The sequence below is a fragment of the Heterodontus francisci genome, chromosome 34 (assembly GCF_036365525.1).
Source record: "Heterodontus francisci isolate sHetFra1 chromosome 34, sHetFra1.hap1, whole genome shotgun sequence".
Lineage (NCBI taxonomy): Eukaryota > Metazoa > Chordata > Chondrichthyes > Heterodontiformes > Heterodontidae > Heterodontus > Heterodontus francisci.
In genome coordinates, this window is record NC_090404.1 from 10,735,472 (window position 1) to 10,760,736 (window position 25,265).

The window sequence follows — 25,265 nt, forward strand, 5'->3', positions numbered from 1 at the left end:
CTGTCACGGTTCTGGGAGGGAGGGTAAGGGGTGAGGGTAGAGGTGCGGGGAATGGGTCGGACACGGTTGAGGGCCCTGTCAACCACAGTGGGGGGAAATCCTCGGTTGAGGAAAAAGGAGGTCATATCAGAAGCACCGTCATGGAAGGTAGCATCATCAGAGCAGATGCGTCGGAGATGGAGAAACTGGGAGAATGGAATGGAGTCCTTACAGGAGGTAGGGTGTGAAGAAGTGTAGTCGAGGTAGCTGTGGGAGTCGGTGGGCTTATAATGGATATTGGTAGACAACCTATCCCCAGAGATGGAGACAGAGAAGTCGAGGAAGGGAAGGGAAGTGTCAGAGATGGACCATGTAAAGGTGAGAGAAGGGTGGAAATTGGAAGCAAAGTTGATAAAGTTTTCGAGTTCGGGGCGGGAGCAGGAAATGGCACCGATACAGTCATCAATGTACCGGAAAAAGAGTTGGGGGAGGGGGCCTGAGTAGGACTGGAACAAAGAATGCTCGACATATCCCACAAAAAGACAGGCATAACTAGGACCCATGCGGGTACCCATAGCGACACCTTTTACTTGAAGGAAGTGCGTGGAGTTGAAGGAGAAGTTGTTCAATGTGAGAACAAGTTCAGCCAGGTGGAGGAGGGTGGTGGTGGATGGGGACTGGTTGGGCCTCTGTTCCAGGAAGAAGCGGAGAGCCCTCAAACCATCCTTGTGAGGGATGGAGGTGTAGAGCGATTGGACGTCCATAGTGAAGAGGCGGCGGTTGGGACCAGGAAACTGGAAATTGTCAAAATGACGTAGGGCGTCAGAAGAGTCACGGATGTAGGTGGGAAGAGACTGGACCAGCGGAGAAAAGATAGAGTCCAGATAGGAAGAAATAAGTTCAGTGGGGCAGGAGCAGGCTGACACAATGGGTCTGCCGGGACAGTCCCGTTTGTGGATTTGGGGAAGGAGGTAGAAGCGGGCTGTCTGGGGTTGTGGGACTATGAGGTTGGAAGCCGTAGAGGGAAGATCTCCAGAGGAGATGAGGTCAGTGACAGTCCTTTGGACGGTGGCTTGATGTTCGGTGGCGGGGTCATGGTCCAGAGGGAGGTAGGAAGAGGTGTCTGTGAGTTAGCGTTGAGCTTCTGCAAGGTAGAGGTCGGTACGCCATACAACAACAGCACCACCCTTGTCTGCAGGTTTGATGACCATGTCGGGGTTAGACCTGAGAGAACGGAGTGCCTCAAGTTCAGAGGGGGACAGGTTAGAGTGAGTGAGGAGGGCAGAGAAATTGAGACTACCAATGTCTCGCCGACAGTTTTCAATGAAGACTGCTCCCTGCTCTTGTATTCTATTCCTCGGCTAATAAAGGAAAGGATTCCATGTGCCTTCTTAACCACCTTATTGACCTGTCCTGCTACCTTCAGAGATCTGTGGACATTCACTCCAAGGTCCCTCACTTCCTCTACACTTCTCAGTATTTTCCCATTAATCGTGTATTCCTTTGCCTTGTTTGACCTCCCCAAATGCATCACCTCACACTTCTCCAAGTTGAATTCCATTTGCCACTTTTCTGCCCATCTGACTAGACCATCAATATCTTCCTGCAGCCTACAGTTATCCTCCTCGTTATCTACCACACGGCCAATCTTTGTGTCGTCTGCAAACTTCTTTATCATGCCCCCTACATTTCATCCAAATCATTAATATGCACCACAAAAAGCAGGTAACCCAGTACCAAGCCCTGTGGAACACCACTGGAAACAGCCCTCCAGTCACTAAAGCACCCGTCAACAATTACCCTTGGTTTCCTGCCACTGAGCCAATTTTGTATCCACCTTGCTGCATTTCTCTGCATCCCCTGGGATTTTATTTTTTAACCAGTCTGCCATGTGGGACCTTGTCAAAAGCTTTGCTAAAATCCATGTAGACCACATCAACTGCACTACCCTCATCTATCTTCCTTGTTTCTTTTTCAAAAAATTCAATCAAGTTGGTCAAACAAGATCTTCGCTTAACAAATCCATGCTGATTATCCTTGATTAACCTGTGCCTTTCTAAGTGACAATTTATCCTATCTCTCAGAATTGATTCCAATAATTTGCCCACTACTGAAATTAGACTGACTGGCCTGTAATTGTTTGTTCTATCCTTCGCTCCCTTTTTAAAAAGCAGTACAACGTCAGCAATTCTCCAATCGTGTACCACACCTGTATCCAGTGAGGACTGGAAAATGATGGACAGACCCTCTGCTATTTCCTCTCTTGCTTCTTTTAACAGCCTGGGATACATTTCATCTGGTCTGAGGACTCATCAACTTTCAAGGATGCGAATCCCATTAATACTTCCTCTCTCCTTATGTTTATCACATCCAATACTTCACACTCTTCCTCCTTAATTATAATATCTGCATCGTCCCCCTTTTTTGTGAAGACAGACGCAAAGTATTCCTTAAGAACCATACCACTATCTACCACTCCTACACATAGGTTACCTTTTTGGTCTTTTGTTGACCTAACTCTCTTCCGTCCAACCCATTGATAATTTTAAAGAGCTCTATCACGTCACCGCTAAATCTTCTGTTTTCGGAATATAAAAGCTCCAGCCTGTTCAATCTTTCCCAATCGCTGTAATCTCTCAGTTTACTGAATCCATCACGATCCCTCACCAAGACTTGGACAGGATGGCGGCCAGTGACCCCGCTCCCCCAGGCCTGTGGCCTCTTATTCGGGGCCTCAGGCCTTTCCCGGGTGTTTATGAAGCTTCCCAGTCCACCCACGGCTCCAGTTCCTCCCCTGCGCCCACAATCGCCTCCCGTCCCCCGAGCCGCCAGTTCGGGCTCTCACCCGCTGCAAAAGCGTCTCCAGCACTCAGATGAAATTTACAATGCGCATGCTCCATACATAGGCCAGCACCGCGCCTGCGCGCTGGACTCCTGTATTGTGTATCAGGCAGAGTCGCTTCCGCGCAGAATGGTGGGTAATACCGCCGCCATTGAGCGTCCTAATTGCAGGCTTAGAATCACAGAACCGGTACTGTGCAGAGGAGGCCATTCGGCCCATCGTGTCCGTACTGGCTCTCCAAATGAGCAATTCACTCAGTTCCATTCCCCCGCCTTCTCCTCATAATACTGAACATTCTTCCTTTTCATCTAACTGTCTAATTCGATTTTGAATGCTTCAATTGAACCTGCCTCCACCACTTTCTCAGACCGCGCATTCTAGACCTGAACTACTCACTGCGTGAAAAAGTTTTTCCTCATTCACTTTTGCTGCTCTTCCCAAATACTTTAAATCTGTGCCCTCTTGTTCGCGATCCTTTCACGAGTGGGAACAGTTTCTCTCTATCTGCTCTGTCCAGACCCTTTATGATTTTAAATACCTCTATCAAATCACCTCTCAGCCTTCTCTTCTCCAAGGAAAGCAGTCAAAAAGTCTCCAATCTATCTTCAGAACTGAAGTTCCTTATCCCTGGAACCTTTCTCATGAATATTTTATGTTCTCTCTCCAATACCCTCACGTCTTTCCTAAAGTACGGCGCCCAGAACTGAACGCAATATTCCAGCTGAGGCCGAAATAGTGTCTTAAACAAGCTGAACATTACTTCATTGGTCTTGCACTCTATGTCCCTATTAATAAATTTCTCTCTCAACCTGTCCTGCCACCTTTAATGACTTATGCATATAAACACCTAGGTCCCACTGCTCCTGCACCTCCTTTAGAACCCTTTATTCTATATTCTCTCGACATGTTCTTGGGACCAAAATGAATCACTTCACATTTCCTCTGCATTATAGAGATATCGGCCATCTTTGTAATGGGAGCCAAATGGGTACAAGTGAACCAAGATTAGAATTAAAATATACTTGCATAATGTTTTGACGGAGAAGAACGGCAAATAAGGTCCACCTCAGCTTGCAAAAGAATAAATACTACTTTTAACAAAACAAGCAATATTATGACGTTCTGATATGGAGTGGCCTCCATCTTTCTGTGGGGCAGGGGAGCTTCATTTTGCTTGGCTTAATGGCCTTGGAGGAGTGTTGCCCCTAATAAAGATGGCGACGATGACGTCAGACGTTTCAGCCGCGGATGCAGCTGGTGCGCGTGCGCGGCCTGCGTGAGTGGCGGTTGGTGGAGGATTTTCTTTTCTCATCGAGAACTTTGAACGGGAAATGTTAACGGTTGCCGACGTTGCCATGGCTGTGGGGCGTGGTAACGGCGCGCGCCGGCGCAGGTGGGCCATCGAGCTCGAGCTGAGCAGCAGCAGGTGAGCGGCCAGGAGCAAGGCCGCGGAGAGAGCCTGGGGCTCGAGTGGGAGGCGGTAGCCGGTAGGCCCCGGGCTGGCCTCTCTCCTGGGGAGGACACCACTCTGACTGGGGCCACCCAAAACACTGAAACACGGGCATTTTAATGTCACAGCCTTTGAGGGGGAGGCAATGGGTGCGAGAAAACCTGGTTGATAATTACTGTAAAAAGGCAGGAAGGGAGCAGCCGGAGACAGAGTGAGAGTGTGGCAATTTTAAGGGTTAATCTTAAATTTTAATCCCTGCCTAAAAGCTAGTCAAGTTTGTATTTAGCATTTTACTGCAATTTACCGTTAAGTTTCGTTCAGTCTTGGGGATAAACAAGTTTCCTGCTGGAGAAGCAGCTGCAATTAGTTAATGAGGGAGCTGGTGAGAACTGGTTTCTCCAATCAGCAGTGCATGACTCAGTTCTGTAGAGTTTCACCCAGAATAAATACAGGTGATCTGACTCCGTGCATGAAGGAAGCAGCTCGAGACAGAACATGAACTTCGGAATTTGGTCCGTGTGGGAGCTCGGTCAGTGAGGGAACTCAGTGCGGTGATGGAGGACATGCTGTTCTGACCGTTTACAAAAAAAGGAGTGTTCTGAGAAGTCTGAGAAAGGGAGTTGGAGACCAGCAGCAAGATGAGAGAGCTGAAGCCCGGAAGCATTAATTATGTGAGCAGGCGGGTGAGTGGTCGGTGAGTTTTCAGTTGTTTATTTTTCTCTCGAAATGGGGGCAGTAGTTTAACTGGTTTGGGAGATATAAGTATTTCATTAAATTTATATCTAGAGTGGTAGATTCGAAAAGAGCGGGGCCGGCGAGGGGGAGCAGAGCCAGAGCGGCGGATTAGAAAAGAGCGGGCTGGTGAGGGAGTAGAGCCACAGTCAGAGTTATACAACACAGAAACAAACCCTTCGACCCATCGTGTCTGTGCCGGCCATCAAGCACCTAAGAATTCTAATCCCATTTTCCAGCACATTGCCCATAGCCTTGTATGCTATGGCGTTTCAAGTGCTCATCTAAATATTTCTTAAATGTTGTGAGGGTTCCTACCTCTACCACCCCTTCAGGCAGTGTGTTCCAGATTCCAGCCATCCTCTGGGTGAAAATTTTTTTGCTCAACTCCCCTCTAAACCTCCTGCCCCTTACCTTAAATCTATGCCCCCTGGTTATTGACACCTCTACTAAGGGAAAAAGTTTCTTCCTATCTACCCTACCTATGCCCCTCATAATTTTGCATACCTCAATCAAGTCCCCCCTCAGCCTTCTGTGCTCTAAGGAAAATAACCCTAGTCTATTCAGTCTCTCTTCATAGCTGAAATTCTCCAGCCCGGGCATCATCCTGGTGAATTTCCTGTTCACCCCCTCCAGTGCAATCACATCCTTCTTATAGTGTGGTGACCAGAACTGTACACAGCACTCCAGCTGTGGCCTAACTAGCGTTGTATGCAGCTCCATCATAACCTCCTTTCTCTTATATTCTGTGTTTCAGCAAATATAGGCTAGTATCCCATATGCCTTCTTAACCACCTAATCTACCTGTGCTGCTGCCTTCAGTGATCTATGGACAAGTACACCAAGGTCCCTCTGACCCTCTATACTTCCTAGGGTTCTACCATCCATTGTATGTTCCCTTGCCTTGTTAGTCCTCCCAAAATGCATCACCTCACACTTCTCAGGATTATATCCATTTGCCACAGCTCTGCCCATCTATATCATCCTGTAATCTAAGGCTTTCCTCCTCACTATTTACGACACCACCAATTTTCGTGTCGTCTGCAAACTTACTGATCATATCTCCTATATTCACGTCTAAATCATTAATGTACACTACAAACAGCAAGGGGTCCAGCACTGATCCCTGTGGCACACCACTGGTCACAGACTTCCACTCGCAAAAACAACCCTCAACCATCACCCTCTGCCTCCTGCCACTAAGCCAATTTTGGATCCAATTTGCCAAATTGCCCTGGATCCCATGGGCTCTTATCTTCTTGACCATTCTCCCATGCAGGACCTTATCAAAAGCCTTACTGAAATCCATGTAGACTACATCAACTGCTTTACCCGCATCTACACACCTAGTCACCGCCTCGAAAAATTCAATCATATTTGTTAGACATGATCTCTCCCTGACAAAGCCATGCTGACTATCCTTGATTAATTTCTGCTTCTCCAAGTGGAGATTAATCCTGTGTCTCAGAAGTTTTTCCAATAGTTTCCCTACCACTGATGTTAGACTCATTGGTCTGTAATTACCTGGTTTATCCCTACTACCATTCTTGAATAACGGTACCACATTCGCTGTCCTCCAGTCCTCTGGCACTTCTCCTGTGGCCAGAGAGGATTTGAAAATTTGTGTCAGAGCCCCTGCTTTCTCCTCCCTTGCCTCAAAGAGCAGCCTGGGATACATCTCATCTGGGCCTGGGGATTTATCCAAGCCCACTAAAACTGCTAATACCTCCTCTCTTTCAATGCTAATTTGTTTTAAGTATATCACAGTCCCCCTCCCTGATCTGGACACCTACACCATACTTCTCCATAGTGAACACAGATGAAAAGTAATCATTTAAATCCTCACCTACATCCTCCGGCTCCACACACAGATTGCCACTTTGGGCCCTACACTTTCCCTAGTTATCATCTTGCCCTTAATATACTTATAAAATGCCTTGGGATTTTCCTTTTTCTTGACCACCAGTGTTTTTTCATGCCCTGTCTTCACTCTCCAAATTACTTTTTCAAGTATCCCCCCTACACTTTCTATACCCCTCTAGGGCCTCCGCTGTTTTCAGCCCTCTGAATCTGCCATAAGCCTCCTTTTTTTTCCTTATCCAATCCTTTATATCCCTTGACATCTAGGGTTCCCTGGACTTGTTGGTCCTACCCTTCACCTTTACGGGAACATGTTGGCCCTGAACTCTCACTATTTCCTTTTTGAATGACTTTCACTGGTCTGATGTAGATTTTCCTACAAGTAACTGCTCCCAATCCAGTTTGGCCAGATCCTGTTTTATCATATTGAACTCGGCCTTCCCCCCAATTCAGTACCTTTATTTCTGGTCCATGTTTGGTCCTTTTCCATAACTACCGTAAATCTTAGAGTTATGATCACTGTCCCTGAAATGCTCCCCTGCTGACCCTTCTACCACTTGTCTGGCTTCATTCCCTAAGATTTGGTCCAGTACCGCCCCTTCTCTTGTAGGACTTTGTGTGCTGGCTCAAAAAGCTCACCTGTATGCAGTTTAAGGATTCCACCCTCTTTAAGCCTTTTGCACTAAAACTATTTCAGTTAATATTGGGGAAGTTGAAATCCCCTACTACTATTACCCTGTTATTTTTAAACCTCTCTGAGATTTGCCTGCATATCTGCTCCTCTGTCTCTCCCTGACTGGAGGCCTGTAGTACACTACAGAGCAGCGGATTAGCGGTGAGGGAGTGGAGCCAGAGCGGTGGATAGTTTGTGGGTTCGGAGCTGACTGACAGTGTTCGAAGGAAAATCAAGTGTGACCTCACTGGGAAGCAGGTAAGTGATTGGTGAGTATATTTTTCTATTTCATTTTGCTTTTTTTGCTCTCTTTTCTTTCTCGAAACTTAGGTATTTATTAATATAGTAAGGTCTAGTATCTAATGGTAAGAGCAATGGCAGGGCTGCTCAGACCTCTGGAGTGCACATCCTGTGCTGTGTGACAACTCCTGGACACTTCCCGTGTCCTGGATAACCAGGATGGTTCACCTGGGAAGTGCAGTCAGAGCCGAGTCCATGGTACCACAGGTGGCTCAACTGTACAGGGGGGCACAAAGAAGACTGAAAGAGAAAAGGTGATAGGAGATTTGGTAGGGGAATAGACAGGTGTTTCTGTGGCTGCAGATGTGAGTCAGGATTGTGTGTTGCTTCCCTAGTGTCAGGGTCAAGGATGTTGTTGAATGGCTACAGAGCACCCTGAGTGGGGAGGGTGAACATCCAGCAGTCATGGTCCACATTGGTCCCAACAACATAGGTAGAAAGAGGGATGTGGTCCTGCAGTCAGAGTTTAGGGAGCTAGGTAAGATTAGCAAGCAGGATCTCAAAAGTAATAATCTCGGGATTACTCCCGGTACCACGTGCAAGTGAGTATGGAAATAGGAGGATAATGCAGATGAATGCATGGCTGGAAAGATGCTGCATGAAGGACGGCTTTAGATTCGTGGGACACTGGTACCAGTTCTGGAGGAGGTGGGACTTGTTCAGACTGGACAGGTTGCACCTCAACAGGGCTGGGACAAATTTCCTTGTGGGGCAATTTGCTAGTGCTATTGGGGAGGTTTTAAACTAACTTGGCAGGGGCATGTGAACCAGGAGATAATAGAAGAGAGGAACACCAAGGTGCACAAAAAATTGGGAGACCGATTGCGCTAGAGTAGAAAATAGTAAAGTATTAGGTGGGTTCAGAGTAAGAGAGAAAATAATAAAGTCTAAATTAGGGTTACAATGCATGGAATGTGGCAAATAAGGTTGGTGATAGCCAGATCGCCACGTGGAAGTATGAGGTTGTAGCAATAACAGGGACCTGGCTCAAAGATGGGCTGGGTAATAAATATTCCTGGACACAAGATGTTCAGGAAAGGGGGAGGGGTGGCAGTTTTGATTAAGAAGAACATTGCTGTGCTGGAGAGAGAGGATGTCCCAGAGGGGGCTGGAGCTGAGGAACAAAAAAGGTGCAAAAATATTGCTTAGTGTAGTCTATAGGTCACCAACTAGTGGGAACAATGTAGGGGTCAAATTTGCATGGAAATTACAGCGAGGTGCAGGAATTAGAGTAGTTATAATGGGCGACTTTGATTATCTGAATATAGACTGGAATAGCAGTCATATCAAGGTCAGAGAGGGGCAAGAGTTTCTAGACTGTGTTCAGGAGAATTTTCTACAGCAGTATCTTTCCAGTCTAATGAGAAAGGAGGCACCTGGTTCTTGGGAATGAAGTTGGCTAAGTGGATCAAGTGTCAGTAGGGGAACAATTAGGGGACAGTGATCATTGTATCATAAAGTTTAGGTTGGCTATGGAAACTGACAAGGAACAATCCAGAGTAAGAATAATTAACTGGGGAAAGCCAATGTCAATGGGATAAGAATGGATCTGACCCAGATAAACTGGAATCAAAGGTTGGCAGGCAAAAAGGTAGCTGAACAATGGGCTACCTTTAAAGAGGAGATAGTTTGGGCATAGTCAAGGTATATTGCCACAAAGGGAAAAGGTAGGGAAAACAAATCCACAGCTCCCTGGATGATGAAAAAGACAGAGATTAATAGGAAGAAGAAAAAGTGTGCTTTTGACAGATGTCAGATGGATAATACAATCGAGATCCAGGCTGAATATAGAAGGATCAGAGGGGAAGTGAAAAAGCAAATAGAAGCAAAGAGAGAGTATGAAAAGAGACTGGAAGCTAATATACAAGGGATTCCAAAAGTTTTCTATAGGTATTTAAACAGTGAAAGGTTAGTAAAAGGAGGAGTAAGGCCAACTAGGGACTAAAAAAGGGATTTACACATGGAGGCATAGCTGAGGTATTAAATGAATACTTTGCATCTGTCTTTACCATAAAAGCCCCAGGGGCTGGGAGAAAAAAATGAAAGGGAAAAAAAGAACAAAAGCGCAGGTGCGTGGGCTGGACTGTATCTGGAGCCTGCACAGAGTCACTTTGATCAGAGCTGTGCGAGTGCTGGAGACGCTTTTGTAGCAGGTGAGAGTCGGCGGGGCGCAGGAGAGGAATGGAGCCGGCAGGTGGGCGGGGAGGCTTCAGAAACACTTGGTGAAGGCCGCAAGCCCCAAATAAGAACCTCCAGTTTCCGCATTTGCAGCTCCCGGGGCTTTTTCCCAGAAACAGGCCCAGATAAACGGCCGCCATCTTGTGAGCAGGGAGCAGAATGCATGCGTGGCCATCTTGGTGATGACACAGAGTGAGCGGGGCTTCAGGGTCCCTGTGATCAAGACTGAAAATCATTGACTCATTGATTTGATTCTCACTCTGCACACAGAGGCTGGAGAACTGAACCCAGTCAGAGTAGAGGGAGGGAGAAAACTGGCAGTGGAGGAAAGAAATGGTGCAGATGGTGCGATGGGTTTGGATTTCAGCACAGGGAGGAGGGAGAGTGTGTGGGATGGGGATTTACAGCTTTGGGGGAACAAGAGAAGAAAAAATGTTCCATGAAACTAGAATTGTCTGTTCTGAATTTCTACCCTGCACTGATAGTGATGACTTTTGTAAACTCCTTTTACAGAGGATTAGAAGAGGACAATTTGCAAACTCAAACCAAATATCACATGAAGATCTGACAGTCACTCAATTCATCAGGACCTGAATGCCTTTGAATGTGGAAGGAAAATTGTTTGTCTCTTCTGTCTGCGGGAAAAGATTTCAATCGTAAGTGCTGACTGGAAAAGCACCGAGACACACACACCCGAGTGAGAGTGTTCCAGTGCACTGACTGTGGAAAGATCTTTAACCAGTTACACAGCCTGAAAAAACATCACCCCCATTCACAGAAAAGAGAAGCGGTAGACATGGTCTGTGTGTGGCCGAGATTTCAACTGATCATCCAACCTGGAGAGAGACATGGACCCCCGCACCACAGAGAAACTGTGGGAAGGGATTCAATTACCCATCACTGCTGGATACACATTGCCGAAGTCACACTTGGGAGAAGCCATTCACCTGCTCCGTGTGTGGAAAGGGATTCATTGAAGCATGCAGTCTTTTGAAACACAAGCACATTCATACTGGGAAGAGACCATTCACCTGCTCCATTTGTGGAAAGGGATTTAATCAGTCGTCCCACCTGTTAATGCACCAGTCAGTTCACAGTGGGGAGAGGCCATTCACATGCTCAGTGTGTAAGAAAGGATTCATTAATTCATCCCTCCTGCTGCAACACCAGCGTAGTCACACAGGACAGCAGCCGTTCATCTGCTTTGTGTGTGGGAAGGGATTCACTCGTCCATGGAGTGTCATTAAACAGCAGCGAGTCCACACTGGGGAGAGACCGTTCACCTGCTCTGTGTGTGGGAAGGGATTCACTTGGTTATCCCACCTGCTGAGACACCAGCGAGTTCACAAGTGACTGCAGGGGTTGGAATCTGCTGTTATTGTTCTTGTTAATCACAACCAGAACTGAATCTTGACTGGAAGCCTGTTTCCAATTGGGTTTCCACTGGGCTCAGCACTAGCTGCTTGCTTTTTGTGTTTATATATCAATTATTTAGACTTAAATGTCGGGGTTAAGATAGGAAGTTTGCAGATGATACAAAAATTGGTCATGTGGTTGATAATAAAGAAGAAAGAAGATATCTATGGACTGGTCAGGTGGGCAGAAAAGTGGCAAATGTAATTCAGTCTAGAGAAGTGTGAGGTAATGCTTTTTGGGAGGGCAGCAAGGCAAGGGAATGCACTGTAATATGGTAGGATGAAAAGTGTTTAAGGACAGAGGAACCTTGGAGTCCATGTTCACAGATATATGATGCTCGCAGGACAGGTAGGTAAGGTGGTCAAGAAGGCCTACAGATTACTTTCCTTTATTAACCGAAGCCTAGAGTATAACAGCAGGGCGATTATGCTGGAACTGCATAAATCGCTCCACCTCCCCCCAGCTAGAGAACTGCGTACAGTTCTGGTCTCAGTATTAATCAACTATAAAATAAGACAAGATCTATTAATTAGCATAAAACCAAAGCCACTTTGATAATTGATCATATAATTACAGTCAGTGTTCAATTAATCAATCAGATCTAGGGGATAAAGTTAAATAACAAGGGATAGTGACAATAAAAGGTTCTGAATTTTTCAGTAAATTAAAATCAAGAGATAGATAATATGCATTCAGTAAAACATTTGGGTTAACTCAAGTGACTGCAGGGACTGGATTCTGTTGTTACTGCAGTTGTTAATCATATCCAGGACTGAACCATGTTCATTCTGACATAGAAATCATAGAACCATTGAAATTTACAGCACAGAAGGAGGCCATTCGGCCCATTGTGTCCACGCTGGCCAACAAGTAGCCATCCAGCCCACTCCCACTTTCCAGCTGTTGGCCTGTAGGTTACGGTACTTCAGGTGCATATGCAAGTATTTTTTAAATGTTGTGAGGGTTTCTGCCTCTACCATCTTGTCAGACAGTCAGGTTTGTTTCTGCTGATGCTACTAATTCCGATCACTGGGCTGGAGTTTAATATTCTAGGAAACTGAAATATACCAGCTTTGTTTTAAACACATTGTTGTAGATTTTTCTCTTTCCCACCTGAATCTTTAGCATCACCCGGCTGGAGCTCAGAAAGGACAATCTGGGGGGAGGATCGTATGGCAGGAACATAACTTCAGCCTGGACACAGTCCTTCAGGATCACACTGAGAGGGACAAACGGTACTTTGGTCTTTCTCCTCTCTCTTCACTGACAGCAAAGTCCCCGTGTGGGTTAATCCTGAGGCCTGTAAGAAATGTGTCCCAGCCGCGCTCTTCCATGGTTCAGAGCTCCTGGGCACGGAACAGAAGGCTCCTTTACAACTATGTTTAGAGTCAGGAAGAACAACAGTGAATGCTAGAAACGTGCCTTCAAATCAGAGATTGGTGTAAAACTGTGATCTGTTCCTGACTGGAAGTGAAATGGCAGGTTTAAGTTTCCAGCCTAAAATTGACTGTCAATAATCCTCCTTTGAAATGGAGCAGTCAAATGAGCTCCCTTTCCTTGACTTACTGGTTGAGAAATCTGCTAAGGGGTTCTCCACCACGGTCTACTGCAAACCTATCTTCACTGGTCAATACATGCATTGGGATTCTTACAGTTCCATACAATATAAGATTGGCCTTATCAGCAACCTTGTAAATAGGGCCTGAGCCATTTGCTCACCATGAAAGTGTGATGCTGAAATAGTCGAATCAAAGGCATCCTGTGTGACAGAGGCGACCTTGATCACATCATCTCTCGCTGTATATCTCACAAACTTAAGAACCGACCTAAGGCTGCCATTTCCGGCCCTGAAAAGTGCCCAGTCTACCTCAAATTACCCTGGAAGGGTGATCTATCCCAAAAATATGAGCAATCGGTGAAGCTAGCAACATGTGTGGTGTTTGCCACTAACTGGATGCTGCCATCAAGCCAAAAAGACGTGCTGCCTATCACACAAATGAGCAATGTGATGTATGAATTTCAATATCAGTGTGATGGTAGGTATATCAGCCATATGTTTCAAAGATTGGCAGATCGTATCAAACATAGAAAAAAATTAGGAGCAGGAGTAGGCCATTTGGCCTTTCGGGCCTGCTCTGCCATCCAAAAAAGATCATGGCTGATTGTCTAATTCAGTACCCTGTTCCTGCTTTCTCCCTGGATCCCTTGATCCCTTTGGCATGAAGAAATATATCTCCTTCCTGAATCCTTGGCCTCCACTGCTTTCTACAATAGAAAATTCCACAGGTTCACCACCCTCTGAGTGAAGAAATTTCTCCTCATCTCTGTTCTAAATGGCATACCCCGTAGCCTGAGACTTTGACCCCTGGTTTTGGACTCCCCAGCCATCAGGAGCATCCTCCCTGCATCTAGACAGTCAAGTCCTGTTAGAATTTTACAGGTTTCCATGAGATCCCCTCTCATTCTTCCAAACTATAGTGAATATAGGCTTAGTCAACCCCATCAAAAAAAACATGTCCCACTGTTCATAGCTGTTTGAGCTGGAAACCCATGGATACAGTTATTTCAATCGGGTCATGGAAAATTATTTCCAATTTGTGACGAGGTAATCAATGAGGGGCTGTTACCCAGTATTCCTTGCGGAAGTGAATGTGCCCAATTCACTAACAGGAGCCCAGTGCGCAGGCGCGGTGCTGGGCTGCATTTGGAGCATGCGCAGTGTCACTTTGAACAGAGTTGCGCGAGTGCTGGACGATGCTTTTACAGCGGGTAAGAGTCGGCGGAGAGCAGCAGAGGAATGGAGTCGGCGGGTGGGTGGGAGAGGCTTCAGAAACACCTGGTGTAGGCCGCAAACCCAGAATATGAACCTCCAGGTCCCATGTTGGAGCTCCCAGGCTTTTTCCCAGGAACAGGCCCAGGCCAACAGCTTGGTTGAATGGAGAGCCAGAGCGCATGCGCGGCCATCTTGGTGACGACACAGAGGGCGGGGCTTCAGGGTCCCAGTGACTGGGAGAGAAAATCATTGACTCATTGATTTGATTCTCACTCTACACACAGGGGCTGGAGAACTGAACCCAGTCAGAGTAGAGAGAGTGAGGAAAGAGATGGTGCGATGGGTTTGGATTTCAGCACAGGGAGGAGAGAGAGTGTGTGGGACTGGGATTTACAGCTTTGGGGCAACAAATGGGAAAAAATGTTCCACAGAAACTAGAATTATCTGTTCTGAATTTCTGTCCTGTACTGACATTGATGAATTTTGTCCACTCCTTTTACAGAGTATAAGAAGGTGACGATTTGCCGATTCAAAACATCAAGTCATGATCCGAGAGTCACTCGATTCATCAGGACCTGAATATCATCGGCCTTTGAATGTGGAAGGAGAAATGTTTGCTCTGTCTGTGGGAAAAGATTTCAAACATCAGTATGACTGGAAAAGCACAGATACACACACACCCAAGAAAGAGTGTTTCAGTGCACTGACTGTGGAAAGAGCTTTAACCAGTTATTCAGCCTGAAAAAACATCACACCATTCACAGCAGGGAGAAACTGTAGACTGGTTCTGTGTGTGGACGAGGCTTCAACTGATCGTCCAATCTGGAGAGGCACAAGGACACCCACACCATGGAGAAACCATGGAAATGCGGGGACTGTGGGAAGGGATTCAGTTCCCCATCCCATCTGGAAACTCATCTACGCACTCACACTGGGGAGAAGCCGTTCACCTGCCCCATGTGTGGGAAGGAATTCACTCATTCATCCAGTCTCTATAGACACCAGCAACTTCATATGGGAGAGAGGCCGTTCACCTGCCTTCAATGTGGGAAGGGATTTTGTGCTATTTCACACCTCCGTGCACACCAGCAGGTTCACTCTGAGAAGAAACCCTTTAAATGTTCTGATTGTGAGAAGGGCTTTAAGAGCTCCAAGGATCTAATGAACCACCAACACATTCACACTGGGGAGAGGCCGTTCATTTGCTCTGTGTGTGGGAAGGGATTCACTCAGTCATCCCACCTCCTGAGACACCAACTTGTTCATACTGGTAAGAGACCTTTTAAATGTTCTGACTGTGAGAAGACATTTAAACACAAAAAGGATCTACTGAATCACCAACGTACTCACATTGGGGAGAGGCTGTTCACCTGCACTGAGTGTGGAAAGGAATTCACTGATTCATCTGACCTTCGGACACACCAGCAAGTTCACACAGGGGAAAGGCCATTCATCTGCACCGTGTGTGGGAAGGGATTCATTAATTCATCCCACCTCCTGAGACACCAACTTGTTCACACTGATGAGAGACCTTTTAAGTGTTCTGAATGTGAGAAGAGATTTAAAAGTAAAGGGAATCTGCTGGCACACCAGCAGGTTCACACTGGGGAGAGGCCGTTCACTTGCTCTGTGTGTGGGAAGGGATTCAACAATTCATCCAACCTGCTGAGACACCAGCAAGTTCACAAGTGACTGCAAGGATTGGATTCTGCTGTTATTGCTGCTGTTAATCACATCCAGGACTGAATTCTGACTGGATTGGAAATCTAAACAAGAAATGCTGGAAATACTCAGCAGGTCTGGCAGCATCTGTGGAGAAAGAAGCAGAAACGTTAACCTGAAACATTAACTCTGCTTCTCTCTCCACAGATGCTGCCAGACCTGCTGAGTATTTCCAGCATTTCTTGTTTTTATTTCAGATTTCCAGCATCTGCAGTATTTTCCTTTTATCTGATTGGGTTGGGTATCCACAGGTCTCAGCACTAGGCGGCTTGCTTTTCATAGTGTATATCAATAATTTAGATGTAAATTTAGGGTCATAATTAGGAAGCTTGCAGATGATGCAAAAATTGGTTGTGTGGTTGACAATGAAGAAGAAAGCTATCAACTGCAGGAAGATATCAGTCAACTGGTCAGGTGGGCAGAAAAGTAGCAAATGGAGTTCAACCCAGAGAAGTGTAAGGTCATGCATTTGGGGAGATCAAACAAGGCAAGGGAATGCACAGTGAATGGTCGGAATCTCAAATATGTCGAGGTACGAGGGACCTTGGAGTCCATGTCCACAGATAACTGAAGGTAGCAGGACAGGTACATAAGGTGGCCAAGTATGCCTACAGGATACATTCCCTTATTAGCCAAGGCCTAGAGTATAAGAGCAGGGAGATTATGCTGGAACTGTATAAAACCCTCATTAGATGCCCCACAGCTAGAAAACTGTACAGTTCTGGTCACTACATTTAATCAACTGGATAGTAAGACTAGATCAATTAATTGGCATAAAACTGATAATTTATCATGTTACAGTCAGTGTTCAGTTAATTAATCAGATCTAGGGGATAAAGTTAAATAATAAGAAACAGTGACACTAAAGTGTTCTAAATTTTCCAGTAAATTAAAATCTGAAATTCATAGATGATAATAGTTAATTAAAGCACTCAAGTTCCTATAAATTAAAGTGACATCAGCACAAAGGAAGCAGTTGAACAGTGAGTAGCTGATGAATCTTTATTTATTTAAATTTTAAGTTTGTTTTTGGTTAAGTCAATAAATAAAGGCAGAGCAGGGCATTTAAGTCCCGTGAAGTGTACATCCTGTTCCATGTGGGAATTCAAGGACACGTATCGTGTCCTGAATAACCAGGATGTGCAGGTAGTGTTGTCAGCTGTTGCAGCAGGAAGCCCAGGATAATGGTCGAGAGGTGTTTTTGTGACTGGAAGGCAGTTTCCAGTGGGGTTCTGCAAGGTTCAGTACTATATCAATGTCAATGTCAGTATATTTCAGTGACTTCGACTTTAACATAGGGAGTATGATGAAGACGTTTGCAGCCTTGTGGTTGATAGTGAGGAAGAAAGCTGTAGACTGCAGGAAGATATCAATGGACTGGTCAAGTGAACAGAAAAGAGGCAAATGGAGTTGAATCTGGAGAATTGTAGGTGATACATTTGGGTAAGGCTAATAAGGCAAGGGAATACAATACGACTGGTAGAATACTGAAAAACTGAACTGGAGAAACCACATAAATACTGTGGCTACAAGAGCAGGCCAGAAGCTGGGAGCTCTGCAGCGAGTTAACCACCTCCTGACTCCCCAAAGCCTGTCCACCATCCACAATGCACAAGTCAGGAGTGTAATGGAATACTCTCCACTTGTCTGGATTTGTGTGACTCCAATAACACTCTGGAAGCTTGACGCCATCCAGGACAAAGCAGCCTGCTTGATTGGTATCCCATCCACCCCTTAAGCAGTCACTTCCTCCACCACCGATGCACAGTGGCAGCAGTGTGTACATCTACTAGACGCAGTACAGCAACTCACCACACCTTCTTAGACAGCACCTTCCAAACTTGCAACCTCTACTACCTAGAAGGACAAGGGTAGCGAATGCATAGGAACACCACTATCTGCAAGTTCCCCTCCAATCCACACACCATCCTGACTTGGACCTCTTTCCTGTCTTTATGTGAGACAGCTTCTAACTCATTAAATCTCTTTCCCCTCTCTCTCGCTCTCTTTCTCTCTCAGACAGGGCCTGACTCACTTATAATCTCCTATTTTCTAATAGTCCTTTATAGGGAAAATTAATTTTTTGAATTACCCCTCATTTCTCCCAGTGATCATCCTCAGTTGAACTCCCCTTCGGGAAATGTGTTAAATACCAAATAAACTCATATGTTTTATTCTTTAACCTCAAAGTAATGAATGGCTCCCTACACCACACTTCTTTCTCATCTCAGATAAAAGGACAAGGAGACATTATAATGATGGGTACTGCATATCACAAGGCACCATATCATCTTGATGGAAAGGACCAAAAATGCTATAAAGTGGGGTACAGTTCCGCAGGTGACTGACACCCGAGGGAACCAACCAAGAAATAACATCTGCAGGTGACTGCCACTCTAAAGAACCAATCAGAGACTGATCACACTGCCTGAACCAATCAGAGGCTGGAAACGCCACTGATCATGAGCATAGGCAGTGCACCAGAAAGGGTTAAAAAGACTCACCGCCAGCAACACGGTGCAGAGTGTGAAGTTGGAGACTGCATACCCAGTGACAGAGAGAGGAGACCATGTATCAACTTGCGCCCAAGGCTAAATCAGGAGGCAAGACCCACCTTGCCTAACTTTTGATAAGTATTACTTTTGTTACTTAATAAATGTTTCCTGATATTACAACACCAGATTATCTCTTACTGCCAGCATGGTTATCGTCTCAAAAGGACAAATTAATATTAATTGGGTAAATACTCACATAGCTAGAGTTAACAAGACCCGGAACTCTTACAGTCATCCTGCCTCACTGAACATCAACTTGTTCACTGTGATCAGAGATGTTTTACATATCCTGACTGTGAGAAGTTCTTTAAAAGACGAGCTGCTGAAACACCAACACACACACTAGCGAGAGGCCAATCATTTGCTCTGTGTGTGTGTGGGAAGGGATTCACTCAGTCATTCCACCTGCTCAAACACCAACGAGTTCACAAGTGACCTGGAAATGCACCTGAAGTGCTGTAAACTGCAAGGTTATGGACCAGGTGCCGCAAGGTGGGATTAGACTGGGCGGCTAGTTTTTTTTTCGGCCGGCACGGACACGGCGGGCTGAATGGCCTCCTTCTGTGCCGTAATTTTTCTATGGTTCTATGACAGCAGGGATTGGAGTCTGCTGTAATTGCTGTTGTTAATCACATCCAGGACTGAACTATGTTCACTCTGACAGTTGGGGTTTATTTCTGCTGTTAATAAACCCCTATAACTGGGCTGGAGTTTAATATTCTGATAACTCTCAAATGATTAAATGTTGTTTCAAACACACTTTGTTGATCCTTAATTTCTCCAAGATAATGGTAGACTAATACATATCCTGTTACTGACAGTTCCATTTTTGAGCCTTTTCTCCTTTCTAACTTGAGATTATTTCAGTTCTCATACCATTGGTTTCTCTTATGGACATGTCCCAGCTCCCCACACCTTCCAGAGTGCCTCTGTTAGCCCTGGGACTGAGGGAAGGTATTGGTAACACATTCAGGATAATTAACACAAAGCCCACTCTCTAAATCACTTTCAGCTGCTGGACATATAGCCTGTGTCCCACAGCATCTCCCTCACCTTCGATGTGTGAATAGAGGATCATACCTGCAAACCTGGTTTAAATTTAAATCCACTCAGGAAATGTATTTAACAGGAGCCTTTTAGGCTGATGAGACCAGAACTAAACCTATAGGTAATTAGTTCAAATCATTTCATTCACATGTTTAAAATTAAAGTGAGATTTATGCTGTGGCATTTTTTACATATCTGGATAAATCAACATTTTTGCTGCACAGAAGTCAGCCTTTTCCTAACACTTGCAGCAGGGAGACGGTAATATCACAAAAAGGGAAGATCAGTGGGGCTTTAAGTCAGTACCTGACTCACACCAGGATGAGTCCGATTTCCTTCCACTCTGGTTAATGTTGTTCTTATCCACCATCAGCTTCACGGCCTCTGATTGGAAATGACGAGGAACGTTGGTCCAGTTGTGTTCTTTATGAGGTCACAGCCCTGGGTTCATCTTGCAATCAGAAGTGGAGAATCAATGTCAGTGTAATAGAAAATGAGACGGAGATTGATAGACAGAGACAGACTGACAGAGAGAGTGAGAGATAATCAGAGAGTGAGCCAGGCAGATGGAGAGACAAAGACGGAGAGTGAAAGACAGGGAGAGAGAGAGAGAGTGAAGGAGTGACAGACTGATAGTGAATTTAAAATCTTGAGATGGGTATACTTTTGTTGGGTAAGGTTATTAAAGGATATGGAACTAAACTGGGTAAATGTAGTTGAGATATTGATCAATCATGAGGTAACTGAATGGTGGAACAGGCTCAAGGGGCTGAATGGCCTTCTCTCGCTTATGTGTTCCTCTATTTTACAGGATCACTAATGCCCTGAGGCTCCTCTCTCAATACTGGGACCTTCTATTCCTGACAGTTATGGAGCAAGGTGATATGATCCCCGTGGAGATCACCATAACAAAAGAATCGAATTTACCGACTGGCCCCAATAGAAAAAAACAAACAGACAAGATTTCATTTTTATAAACTTTTTACACTCAAACCAAAGCAACATAAATGAAACATGAACTAACAGGTAAATCATGATATGTATACTTAAAGATTACACGTTAATTATCAGATACAACAAAGATAGATCTCTCAGATTTAACTGGGCAGACCGCTCAGCAAAGATGGCACCAAATAGTCATAAAGTTCCTCAAAACCATGAACTTCTTCAGGTGGATTTCCAGCTCCTGTCCTCCTAGACACAAACACAGATATATTGTCTCCTCATTGATAGCGAGCGTTGCCGTCTTCCCTATAACGTTTCAGTCTTGTCACCTCTCAATGTCCTCAGTCCTGCTCACAACAGTTTTAATGGTGCGGTTCCACCCATAACTCTGAGTCACTGCAAACAGTTGTAGCAACTTATATTTGCCAAGGGCCAGCTCCCAGAAACAAGTCTTCGCAGCCTGTCTTTTGAAAAACCAACAGCTTGTCTGGAAGAACAACAGCCTGCAGCTCGCTTCCACACTGATGACCTGGGAACTGACCATTGAATAGCTCTGGTCACATGACTCTTTCATTTAACCTGGTTCAGACTTCCCAGAACTCTGAAGCTTTTAGTTTCATTTTCCATAAATGACTGTCTTTAAAAAAAAAAGCCTTTGATACCAAAGTCCTTGCACCTAACAGTACATTCAATAAGTCAACTGTTCAGATAAAAATCTGCAGACGAGGGTATTCAGGGTGGTCCAGACAGGACAACAACCTCTTCATAGATGCATGATCCCGACTGCAAGACGATGGTGAGTCCGGGGAGAATGATAGGTGTTGTCATTGTAATGATAATCCTACCCTCAAATAAACACACCATTCCCAGGAGCGAAATATGAAACATGAAATTTAATTTGGATCAAATCAGATCTGGGATGGTCTTTCTCTCACATGGCTGTCAATATGGCCCATGTTACTGGGACTGGTGGAGCTGGACAAAGCCTGACCCAGCATCAACAGGACAGGACAGTCCCACTGGGAGGTGATATAAAGCTGAATTAAACTCAGGTTTATCATTTTCATTGTTTAATTAATTTTACAATGAGACTCGGTGGATATTTCCTGTCGGGCTAGCTTTCAGCTGAAAGGAGGACAAAGTTTTCACACCACCAATCACATCAATGTTCACTATATTGGATAGTCCTGGAAAACATCCTTGCAAATCCCTTTAACAGGACACTGATGAACTTTACATTTAGAAATGCAAATGTACAAGGTGTTTATAGTATGGTTTCTACGTTTTTCTATGTTTCTATAATTTAGGTTGGGGGTGGTGGGTCTGTGATTACTAATCCATTTGAAAGGGGTCCTGCAACCAAAACTCTTTCATAGGAAGAGCATAGGAAGATAGGAACAGGAGGAGGCCATTCAGCCCCTCGAGCCTGTCCCGCCATTCAATGAGATCATGGCTGATCTGCGGCCTAACTCCATATACCTGCCTTTGGCCCATATTCCCTTAATATCTTTGCTTAACAAAAATCTTATCTATCTCAGATTTAAAATTAACAACTGTTCTAGCTCCAACTGCTGTTTGTGGGAGAGAGTTCCAAACCTCTACCACCCTTTGCGTGAAGAAGTGCTTCCTAACATCTCTCCTGAACGGTCTGGTCCTAATTTTTAGACTATGCCCCCTAGTTTTAGAATCTCCAACCAGTGGAAATAGTTTATCTTTATCTAGCCTGTCTTTTCCTGTTAATATCTTGAAGACTTCAATCAGATCACCCTTTAAACTTCTAAATTGTAGTGAAAACAGGCCTAATTTGTGTAATATCTCCTCGTAACTTAACCCCTGTAGTCCAGGTATCATTCTTGTAAACCTACATTGCACTCCCTCCAAGGCCAATATATCCTTCCTAAGGTGTGGTGCCCAGAACTGCTCACAGTACTCCAAGTGGGATCTAACCAGGGTTTTGTACAGCTGCAGCATAACCTCTGTGTCTTTATATTCCAATCCTCTGGATATGAAGGCTAGCATTCCATTAGCCTTTTTGATTATTTTCTGCACTTGCTCATGGCATTTTAAAGATCTATGAACCTGAACCCCTAAGTCTCTTTGGACGTCCACTGTACTTAACCTCTTCCTATTTAGAAAGTACCCTGCTCTGTCCTCACACTTGCCCGCATTGAAATCCATCTGCCACAGTTTTGTCCACTCACCTAGTCTGTCAATATCTCTTTGCAATTTTACGCTATCATCTAGTCTGTCTACAATGCTGCCTAACTTTGTATCATCAGCAAATTTGGATATATGACTGACTATGCCATCATCCAAGTCGTTAATGAATAATGTGAATAATTGAGGCCCCAACACAGATCCCTGCGGGACACCACTAGTCACACCTTAGTTAACAGTCTCTTATGTGGGACTTTATCAAATGCCTTCTGGAAGTCCATATAAATAACATTCATGGACACTCAGCTGTCCACTACCCTAATCACCTCTTCAAAAAATTCAATGAGATTTGTCAGGAATGACCTTCCTGTCATGAATCCATGCTGGCTGTCCCTAATTAACTGAAATTTTTCTAGGTGTTTAGTCACCCTATCCTTGATTATAGACTCCAGCAACTTGCCCACCACAGATGTCAGGCTAACTGGTCTGTACTTTCCTTCATTCCCCCTTTCACCCTTCTTAAAAAGTGGAGTGACATGTGCAACTTTCCAATCCAGAGGGACCACTCCTGAATCTAGGGAACTCTGAAAGACTACAGTTAGGGCATTTACAATGTGCTCCCCTACTTCCTTTAACACCCTCGGATGGAAACCGTCAGGTCCTGGGGATTTCTCACTCTTTAGTTCCATTACTTTCCTTGCTACTGATGATTTACTTACGTTAATTGTATTAAGTCCCTGTCCCTATCGGCTGTTAATTTTTTCGGGACTTCCGACTATCCTCCTTCTCAACTGTAAATACTGAGGCAAAGTAATTGTTCAACATGTCTGCCATTTCCCCATTATCAATGACAATATCTCCATTTTCAGCTTTTAGTGGGCCTACTTTGCTCTTGACCACCCGCTTTCCCTTTATGTAACGATAAAATTTCTTCTTATTGATTTTGATGTCCCTTGCAAGTTTCCTTTCATAATCTCTTTTAGTAGCTCTTATAAGCTGCTTTATGACCCTTTGCTGGTCTTTGTATCGATCCCATTTGGCCAGATCTGTGCTGCGTTTTGCATTTTTGTAAGCCATTTCTTTTTGTTTTATGCTATCCTCCACACAAGATCAGGGGGCAGGTTGTTCAACCTTGCCCGTCTAAGAGCGAAGTCCAAAGTACGGAAAGTCCTCATCAGAGAACTCCTCTTTGCTGACGATGCTGCTTTAACATCTCACACTGAAGAATGCCTGCAGAGTCTCATCGACAGGTTTGCGTCTGCCTGCAATGAATTTGGCCTAACCATCAGCCTCAAGAAAACGAACATCATGGGGCAGGATGTCAGAAATGCTCCATCCATCAATATTGGCGACCACGCTCTGGAAGTGGTTCAAGAGTTCACCTACCTAGGCTCAACTATCACCAGTAACCTGTCTCTAGATGCAGAAATCAACAAGCGCATGGGTAAGGCTTCCACTGCTATGTCCAGACTGGCCAAGAGAGTGTGGGAAAATGGCGCACTGACACGGAACACAAAAGTCCGAGTGTATCAGGCCTGTGTCCTCAGTACCTTGCTCTACGGCAGCGAGGCCTGGACAACGTATGCCAGCCAAGAGCGACGTCTCAATTCATTCTATCTTCGCTGCCTTCGGAGAATACTTGGCATCAGGTGGCAGGACTATATCTCCAACACAGAAGTCCTTGAAGCGGCCAACACCCCCAGCTTATACACACTACTGAGTCAGCGGCACTTGAGATGGCTTGGCCATGTGAGCCGCATGGAAGATGGCAGGATCCCCAAAGACACATTGTACAGCGAGCTCGCCACTGGTATCAGACCCACCGGCCGTCCATGTCTCCGTTATAAAGACGTCTGCAAACGCGACATGAAATCGTGTGACATTGATCACAAGTCGTGGGAGTCAGTTGCCAGCATTCGCCAGAGCTGGCGGGCAGCCATAAAGACAGGGCTAAATTGTGGCGAGTCGAAGAGACTTAGTAGTTGGCAGGAAAAAAGACAGAGGCGCAAGGGGAGAGCCAACTGTGCAACAGCCCCAACAAACAAATTTCTCTGCAGCACCTGTGGAAGAGCCTGTCACTCCAGAATTGGCCTTTATAGCCACTCCAGGCGCTGCTTCACAAACCACTGACCACCTCCAGGCGCGTATCCATTGTCTCTCGAGATAAGGAGGCCCAAAAGAATCCCTAATCTCTTTAGTTGTCCGTGGCTGTTTTTTCTGTGAAGTGGAGCTTTTACCTCTCAGGGATATACTCGCTCTGTATTTCATTAAATGTTTCTTTAAATATTCTCCATTGTTCTTCAGTCATTTGACCCAGTTTACCGTGGACAATCTCTGTCTCATCCCGGTAAAGTCAGCCTTACCCAAGTCTAAAATTCTAGTAGCTGATTCGTGCTTTTCACTTTCAAACACTACCTTGAATTCAATCATGTTGTGATCACTATTTGATAAATGTTCACGCACAGTTAGGCTACGAATTAGATTTGGCTCATTATTCATAACTAAATCTAATATTGCCTGTCCCCTTGTTACATCTGGGACATATTGCTGCAGGAAACTATCCCGGGCACATTCCAGAAATTCACTACCTTTCTGACAGGTGCTAGTCTGCCTCTCCCAATCTATGTGTAAGTTAA

General features: G+C 45.1%; 2 protein-coding genes across 6 annotated transcripts; both read left to right on the forward strand.

The window, feature by feature from the left end:
• Positions 1-4,097: 4,097 nt before the first annotated feature.
• LOC137349041 (zinc finger protein 436-like) lies at positions 4,098-15,982 on the forward strand. 4 transcript variants are annotated; one of them, XM_068014312.1, is made up of 3 exons: positions 4,098-4,247; positions 12,556-12,665; positions 14,706-15,982. In XM_068014312.1, the coding sequence occupies exon 3, from the start codon at positions 15,053-15,055 to the stop codon at positions 15,893-15,895; it is 843 nt and encodes a 280-aa protein (XP_067870413.1). In that variant the 5' UTR covers positions 4,098-4,247; positions 12,556-12,665; positions 14,706-15,052; the 3' UTR covers positions 15,896-15,982. The 4 variants fall into 4 exon arrangements, with proteins under 4 accessions (XP_067870413.1, XP_067870416.1, XP_067870415.1 ...); XM_068014315.1 differs by lacking the exon at positions 12,556-12,665; XM_068014314.1 differs by lacking the exons at positions 4,098-4,247; positions 12,556-12,665 and adding an exon at positions 12,672-13,466.
• Positions 4,241-12,513, forward strand: LOC137349043 (oocyte zinc finger protein XlCOF6.1-like). 2 transcript variants are annotated; one of them, XM_068014318.1, is made up of 2 exons: positions 4,241-4,965; positions 10,528-12,513. In XM_068014318.1, exon 2 carries the CDS (start codon positions 11,092-11,094, stop codon positions 11,365-11,367), a length of 276 nt encoding a protein of 91 aa, XP_067870419.1. In that variant the 5' UTR covers positions 4,241-4,965; positions 10,528-11,091; the 3' UTR covers positions 11,368-12,513. The 2 variants fall into 2 exon arrangements, with proteins under 2 accessions (XP_067870419.1, XP_067870420.1); XM_068014319.1 differs by having other exon boundaries at positions 4,241-4,954.
• Positions 15,983-25,265: the final 9,283 nt, after the last annotated feature.

What these genes read in the sequence shown, in the direction of transcription:
- LOC137349041 (XM_068014312.1), top strand. Translation starts at nt 15,053, where the DNA reads ATGGAGAAACCATGGAAATGCGGGGACTGTGGGAAGGGATTCAGTTCC.
- LOC137349043 (XM_068014318.1), top strand. Translation starts at nt 11,092, where the DNA reads ATGCACCAGTCAGTTCACAGTGGGGAGAGGCCATTCACATGCTCAGTG.